Raw genomic sequence first — 7602 nt, forward strand, 5'->3', positions numbered from 1 at the left:
GTGGAATGGAAACATCCTATCCCAGGATGTGGGTTTTCTGAGCCCAGGGAGATAGTCCCATCCAGTTGGGGGGTCGGTAGTGTCTCAACGTGGGATAGGGTGGTACGATTCTGATGTGTCTCGCCAATCGGAGTGGGGAAGGGTTGTATCTGATCCCAGTATGGGGCTGGTCTGAAATCATGGAGATGGTCCACTGTGGCTGGCATTTGTGACTCCTAATCCAGGGATGCTGTGGTCCAATATCGGTGGAGATTGTCCGATAGGGAGCCTTGTGTTGTCTGATCATTGTATCGGATGGTCCAATCCACGGGAGTGTCAAATATCGGTTTCGGAGGAATGTGCCCGATTCCAGGCTGGGGTGGTCTGATCCCGGACAGATGTTCTGATCCACATGGGAGCGTTGGGGTCTAATGGTGGGATGGGATGGTCCAATACTGGTGGTGATTGCCCAATCTGGGATGGAGCAGTCTTATCCTGCATGATGGTCTGATCCTCTGCCCTGTGGGGCTTTGCTTGAGGGTGTCTGATAGTCCTCAGGTTGGGACACTTGGGGGACCATAGGGAAGCGCTACTGCTCTTCCTGGCCCACAAGCAGTGCTGTAAAGACTCTTCCGTTCTCCCTGAATCTGCACTCGTCTCCCTGTTTTGCAAATTTCCAGAGGCCTGGGAGTCCTGGCTGGCCAGAGTTAAACATATTAACCAATTTACATCAAACGCTTCTGGCCTCATTATAATATTTAAATTGCTAACACGCTTCCTGGGATCAGTTGTCTTCGACTCTAATAAACCTGGAATAAGGTGTATTGGTGATAGCAGTAGCGATCTTTTTTAAATTTTAAACTCCGGCGATCTAACAGTTTTTAATATTAAAATCCTACCCGTCTGGCCTGGTCTTAGACAAGGGCAATGTTTGATCAATAATTCCCAGTATCTTTTCCATTCTCTCTTTCACAGTTAGTTTAGTGGCGATTGTGATCATGTCACGGGGGAAGTGCGGACTCTCCACTTGCACCACTTACTACTTGGTTGCCATGGCAACAGCGGATCTACTGCTCGTTATTACCCATTTCCTACTGTACCGGATCAATATGTATTATTTCCCGGGATCATTCGTGAACATCACCCCTGTGTGCAGTGTTATCTATGCCGTGAGTAATGCAGCCGGAGAGGGTTCTGTCTGGCTCTCTGTCACTTTCACCATTGATCGATTTGTGGCCATCTGTTGCCGGAGGCTGAAAGCTAAATATTGCACAAAGAAAACTGCGGCTTTGGTTCTCGCAACAACCTGCAGTCTGATCTGTTTGGAAACCATTCCCTTACTTTTCACATTTGAACCTGGAGTGATAATCGACAATGTACCATTCTTCTGTGTTCCTAAGTCAAGCTTTTACACTGAGCCTGGATGGGTGGGATATGAATGGTTTGATGTGATTTTAACTCCATTGATCCCATTTGCTTTAATTCTGTTACTCAACGTTCTGACAGTCAGTCATATTTTAGTGGCCATTCGAGTGCGCAAGGGACTGAAGAGTCAGAGCAAGGTACAGAATCACAAAGACCCAGAGATGGACAACAGAAGGAAATCCGTAATTTTACTCTTTGCCGTATCCGGCAGCTTCATACTTTTATGGTCAATAGATGTAATAAATTTTTTCTATTATAACATTATAGGAGCAAGCCCTATTTCCAATGATTCCTTAGTAATATTTGAACAAACTGGATATATGCTGGCAAATTTCAGTTTCTGCTCAAACACATTCATTTACATGGTGACTCAGTCCAAATTCAGAGAGCAGCTCAAGAGTGCGCTGAGATATCCAGTTACATCGATTAGGCAACTAATTAATAAAGAAAACAACTGAGAGCAGACTAGAGCCGGGTCTAAGTGTTTTAAATGCATGAATGTAATGTTGATCCCCAGAATTCTATCAATTGGGATTAATGTAGGATTAGTAGAAATGGGCAGTTGATGTTCAGCACAGACTCGGTGGGCTGAAGGGCCTGTTTCAGTGCTGTATCTCTCTAGGACTCTATGACTAATTGAATGGCACCAGGAATCGCTGGGTATCTGAATGTACCCCCTGCGGTGGGCAGGCACAGATGGTCACTGTGTTTAGCACACAGCAATATTTCTGATCGACAGAGAGTAGACACATTTCAAAGACCAAGCCGGGAAATGGACAAGGGGTGACTGGCAGAACACAAGAAGACCGGTTGTATACAAGCAGGGTGATTAACAGACAGAGGGAGGTTTGTAGGCGGGGAGGTTACCGAGATCGGGAATGGGGAGGCAATGAGGGATTTGAAAACAAGTATGAGAATTTTAAATCGAGGTGTTGCTTGACAGGAAGCCAATGTAGATAAATGAGCACAGTGGTAATAGGGGAATGGCAGTTGGCACCATTAAGGACACATGATTGTTGAGTTTTGGATGACCTTACGGTTCTGGAGGGTAGGTTGTGGGGCGGGGGGTGGGCTGTGGAGGTGCATCCAGGAATGCATTAGAATAGTCGAATGTGGAGGTAACAAAAATAGGAATGGGTTTTTTAGCAGCAGATGAGCTGACGCAGAAGCAGAACCAGGTGATGTTATGGAGGTGGAAATGGGCATTCTTAGTGATTACACGAATATGCTGCTCATTTCGGAGTCAAATGTGAGACCAAGGTTGTGAACAGTAGAGGAATAGAGTTGGTGGCGAGGGATCAAAGACAATGGCTTGAATCTTCCAAATATATAATTGGAGAAAATTTCTGTTCATCCAGTGCTGGATATCGGACAAGCACTCCGATAATATAGAGGCAATGGAGGAGTCGAGAGAGGGGGTGGTGAGATAAAACTGGACGTTGTCAGCATTGAGGGTGCTATATAAATGTAAAACATTGTTGCTCAAATGCTTCTTACATGTTCTAGCCATGACTACAAGCTGGTCATGATTGGGACACCAGAACGGATTGGTAAACTCGATGATGTAAGAAACAGTGAGGAGAATTGTCTCAGACTTCATGAGGTCAAACGCAGGCTGGTGAAATGGACAGACACATGACTAATGGCAAATAACACAGTGAAGTGCGCAGAGATTCATTTTTGTAGGAAGAATGTGGAGAGGCAATATAAAGTAAATAACGGAATTTTAAAGAGAGAAGAGGAACATAGAGACTCACGGGCGCATTTACACAAATGGTTGAAGGTGATTGGACAAGATGAGAATGATTAAAGAATGCATACATGATACTTGGTTGTTTCAATGGATGGATAGTGTCCGAAAGCAAGGAACAAAAGAACATAAGAAGTTTTGGCACGAGTAGATGGTACGGCCTATTGAGACTGCTCCACCATTCAATATGGTCATAGCTGATCTTAGGCTTCAACTCCACTCCCCTTACACCGCCCCACCACCGCCCCCACCACCACCGCCCCGCCACTCCCTATATCCCTTGATATGCCGAGAGGCCAAAACTCTATCTATCCCAGCAAAAAATATATTCAACGATGGTGCATCTGACACCCTCAGGTGTAGAAAATTCCCAAGATTCACAACCCTTTAAGTGCAGAAATATCTCCTCTTCTCATTCCTTACCTTGGGAATGTGCCGCCGTGTTTGGGCTTCGCCAGCCTGTGGAAACTAGCTCACAGTATCTACCTTTCAGAATATTGTACATTTCACTGTACTACATTCAATGCAATATAACCTACCGTAAATATGGAGACTAAAACTGTATGCAATATTCCAGGTGTGGCCTCACCGAAGCCCTGTAGAATTGTCGCAAGGATTCTTTATTTTTGTACTCAAATGTCTTTGTAATAAGACCGCAATTGTTGACAACGCGATCGGTAGGTGGCGCTGTTTTGGCACATGCGCAGATACAGCATGTGCCACGAAAACGTCACAGCCTGCGACTGCAGTAGCTGCCAGGACTAAAGATGGCGCTGCTCAAAAAATCACAGAGATGAAACCTAACAAACACGTGGCAGAATACAATGGCCGGAGTGAGAGAGCAGCGCGGGGGCCGGGGAGAGCAGCGCGGGGGCCGGGGAGAGCAGCACGGGGGCCGGGGAGATCAGCGCGGAGGCCGGGGAGTGCAGCGCGGGGACCGGGCAGATCAGTGCGGGGGCCGGGGAGAGCAGCGCGGGGGCCGGGGAGATCAGTGCGGGGGCCGGGGAGAGCAGCGCGGGGGCCGGGGAGATCAGCGCGGGGGCCGGGGAGATCAGCGCGGGGGCCGGGGAGATCAGCGCGGGGGCCGGGGAGAGCAGCACGGGGGCCGGGGAGATCAGCGCGGGGGCCGGGGAGATCAGCGCAGGGGCCGGGGAGAGCAGCGCGGGGGCCGGGGAGATCAGCGCGTTGGCCAGGGAGAGCAGCGCGGGGAGACCAGCGGTAACGGTGCCGGGGGGGAGGAGAAAGAGGGAGAGGTAAGGAATGGGGAGGGGGGCAGAAAGAGGGAGAGGGAGAGAAAGAGGGAGGGAAGGGGGGAGAGAAAGAGGGAGGGGAGGGGGGAGAGAAAGAGGGAGGGGAGGGGGGAGAAAGAGGGAGAGGGAGAGAAAGAGGGAGGAGAGGGGGGGAGAGAAAGCTGGAGGGAAGGGGGAGAGAAAGAGGGAGGGGAGGGGGGAGAGAAAGAGGGAGGGGAGGGGGAGACATAGAGGGAGGGGAGGGGGGAGAGAAAGAGGGAGGGGAGGGGGGAGACATAGAGGGAGGGGAGGGGGAGAGAAAGAGGGAGGGGAGGGGGAGAGAAAGAGGGAGGGGAGGGGGAGAGAAAGAGGGAGGGGAGGGGGAGGAGAGAAAGAGGGAGGGGAGGGGGAGGGAAAGAGGGAGAGGAGGGGGGAGAGAAAGAGGGAGGGGAGGGGGAGAGAAAGAGGGAGGGGAGGGGGGAGAAAGAGGGAGAGGTAAGGAAGGGGGAGAAAGAGGGAGAGGGAGTGGTAAGGAAGGGGGGAGGGGGAGAGCTGGGGGAGAGGGAGGAATGGGAGAGAGTGGGGAGGGGGAGAGCTGGGGGGAGAGGGAGGAAGGGGAGAGAGTTGGGGGGGGCAGCAGCAGAACGGAAGGGGAGTGCCTTTTTCTGTGCATGCGCCATAAGCACAACAGCAAAAGACTTACTGGCCATTCCCTGGACCCGGTGACACCAAGGTCTTCGCACACTCGCTCCCCGCGATTCTCTACGGCCTCTCGCTTCCGGCCCTCTCCATTCAGCCGTTCCCTTCAGCTGCGGATGCCCAATCCAGTTGCTTTCTCCCCTACCCAGTTGCTTTCTCTACTTCTCCTCAGTACCTCAGGCATTGCAACTGTTTGGTCCCTGCATTTTGCATGCTCCCTCTCCCCACCCCTCCCCGCACTCCCCACCCCTCCCCCTCTTCACCCACCCCTCCCTCTACCCCCTCCCCCACCATAGTTGAATATCTGAAGTGTAGTTGCAAAGTCGGGGAAATAGCATGCAAAACAAAACCTCAACAATTCTGGGTTTAATTATTGAAAAGTTTTATTAAGTTCATTAAGTATCCAAGGAACTGCTGAGCATGGATACCTGAGTGTTGTGTCCAGCATTCCCGTTAGACATACAGGCCGAGTCTCTGCTATGCACAGCTAAAGAGATTGTTCCTGGAGAGCCTTGTGGTGAATAAAAGCTTGGCTCTCTATTCCACTACTGTATTGTCCATGTGAAGAAGGCAAAGTCACAAGAGTCTGAGCTCAGTCTATTCTTGGTGAATGTTCCCCAAGCGCATCCCAATGTGCATTCCCAATTCATCCATAAATGCAATGTTCCTTTCCACATCGTGATGAGCTCCGCAGCATGAGCCAGTTGCCTTCGTTGCTTGAATGCTGACCTGAAGTCTCAAGGATTGTTTTCTTGACGGCATGTTTTACATGAAAAGAAATAAAGCAAATCAGAGTCAGTGTTTGCCTCCCTCCATCCACTGAAATTACTGTTGTGCACACCTTTTTAAGTTCTGCAGTGAAGGCACCAATTGATAACGTCGCCAATGAAGCACTTATTACCCACCTCAGCTGTAAGAGTCAGGATGATGTAACTGCCCCTATCTCGTGATGGTTCAATGCTGCTCTCAGGGAAAACATGAATGATGTGAGGGTGCTGGAAAAGAAGCACATTTCTTTTGGGCTATGAACATAAAGCTGGCCGTTTAGCCCAGCAGTTCCCTGCCAGTGGTTATGTTACTCGTGCTTCTTTCCATCCATTCCCATTTAATCCTGCCTACTACTATCACCAGTTGTGTTCACAGCAAGAGCATTCACATTTCTGCTACCACTGGACACGGCATGCTTGTTTCTTTTAGTGCTCAGTCTCTTCTTGCTGAATGTTCCCCAAGTGCTTGACCCCTTTGGACGCCCTCTCTGCTTGACACGCAGCAACTGGCAATTGCGGAGTCTCACAAGGCTCTGTATGGTTGTTTCAACGTCAGATGAGGAAACAGGTGGCTGTGTGTCCATGAGCACTGCCCTGATGGGTGTAGGAGCAGGTAACTGTGTGTCCATGTGCACTGCCCTGATGGGTGTAGGAGCAGGTGACTGTGTAACTGAGCAGCAGGGAGAGGGTACCGCAGGTAGGGGAAGTGGAGATTTGGACAGGCAGGCATATGTATGGTCCATCAGATCATTAGGCCAGGGGGTGAGACGCTCAGGATCCAGGGTTTGTGACACGTGACTGATGTCCAGCGCGATGCCACCTCCATCCGAAGGTGCTTCCGGGCAATTGTTGGGCATAGTAAATGGCTCCATCTCATCAGCCAGTCCTTGCTGCCAGCGTAGAGTCTGTTGCCGCAGCCAGTCCAGTCTCCTCATGAATGCTGCCGTTCCACTCTGCAGAACGGCCTGTTGTAGCTGGTACAATTGATCTGAAAGCAAGCGGTATTTTTCATTGTGGCTGAGGGGCCTTGGCTGTTCCTCTGTAATCACTATGGCAGAAGCCATGCCTGTCGTCGTTGGTGTCTGAGATGCACGCCAGCGACAATTGGGGGGAGCCTGTCCAAAGGCAGACCCAGATGCCTCTGCACAACAACAGCATATTTGCAGGGCAACAAAGTCTGAATGGAGAAGATGCAGCTGCAGGTAGCCTGCCCATCATGTATCTGCAGTGTGTACTGTTTGGCGCCAGAATTCACAGTCACTGTGCCTTCATCCTGCTACATGCGGTGGCCCAGACAATGGAAATGTTTTCAGAGCAACTCACAACAGGGGCTGGAGAACATGCGGTGGCCCAGACAATGGAAATGTTTTCAGAGCAACTCACAACAGGGACTGGAGAACATGCAGTACCCCAGACAATGGAAATGTTTTCAGAGCAACTCACAACAGGGACGGGAGAACATGCGGTGGCCCAGACAATGGAAAAGTTTTCAGAGCAACTTACAACAGGGGCTGGAGAACATGCGGTGTCCCAGACAATGGAAATGTTTTCAAAGCAACTTACAACAGGGACTGGAGAACATGCTGTGGCCCAGACAATGGAAATGTTTTCAGAGCAACTTACAACAGGGACTGGAGAACATGCGATGGCCCAGACAATGGAAATGTTTTCAAAGCAACTTACAACAGGGACTGGAGAACATGCGGTGGCCCAGACAATGGAAATGTTTTCAGAGCAACTTACAAAGGCAGAG

The 7602-nt window shown here is 50.3% G+C and overlaps 1 protein-coding gene across 1 annotated transcript; it reads left to right on the forward strand.

Moving 5' to 3' along the window:
- Positions 1-977: 977 nt before the first annotated feature.
- LOC137361528 (probable G-protein coupled receptor 139) lies at positions 978-1862 on the forward strand. The gene has a single exon (XM_068026353.1). The coding sequence runs from the start codon at positions 978-980 to the stop codon at positions 1860-1862; it is 885 nt and encodes a 294-aa protein (XP_067882454.1).
- The last annotated feature ends 5740 nt before the right edge of the window (positions 1863-7602 follow it).

This window comes from Heterodontus francisci, unplaced genomic scaffold, assembly GCF_036365525.1.
Source record: "Heterodontus francisci isolate sHetFra1 unplaced genomic scaffold, sHetFra1.hap1 HAP1_SCAFFOLD_368, whole genome shotgun sequence".
NCBI classification, from domain to species: domain Eukaryota; kingdom Metazoa; phylum Chordata; class Chondrichthyes; order Heterodontiformes; family Heterodontidae; genus Heterodontus; species Heterodontus francisci.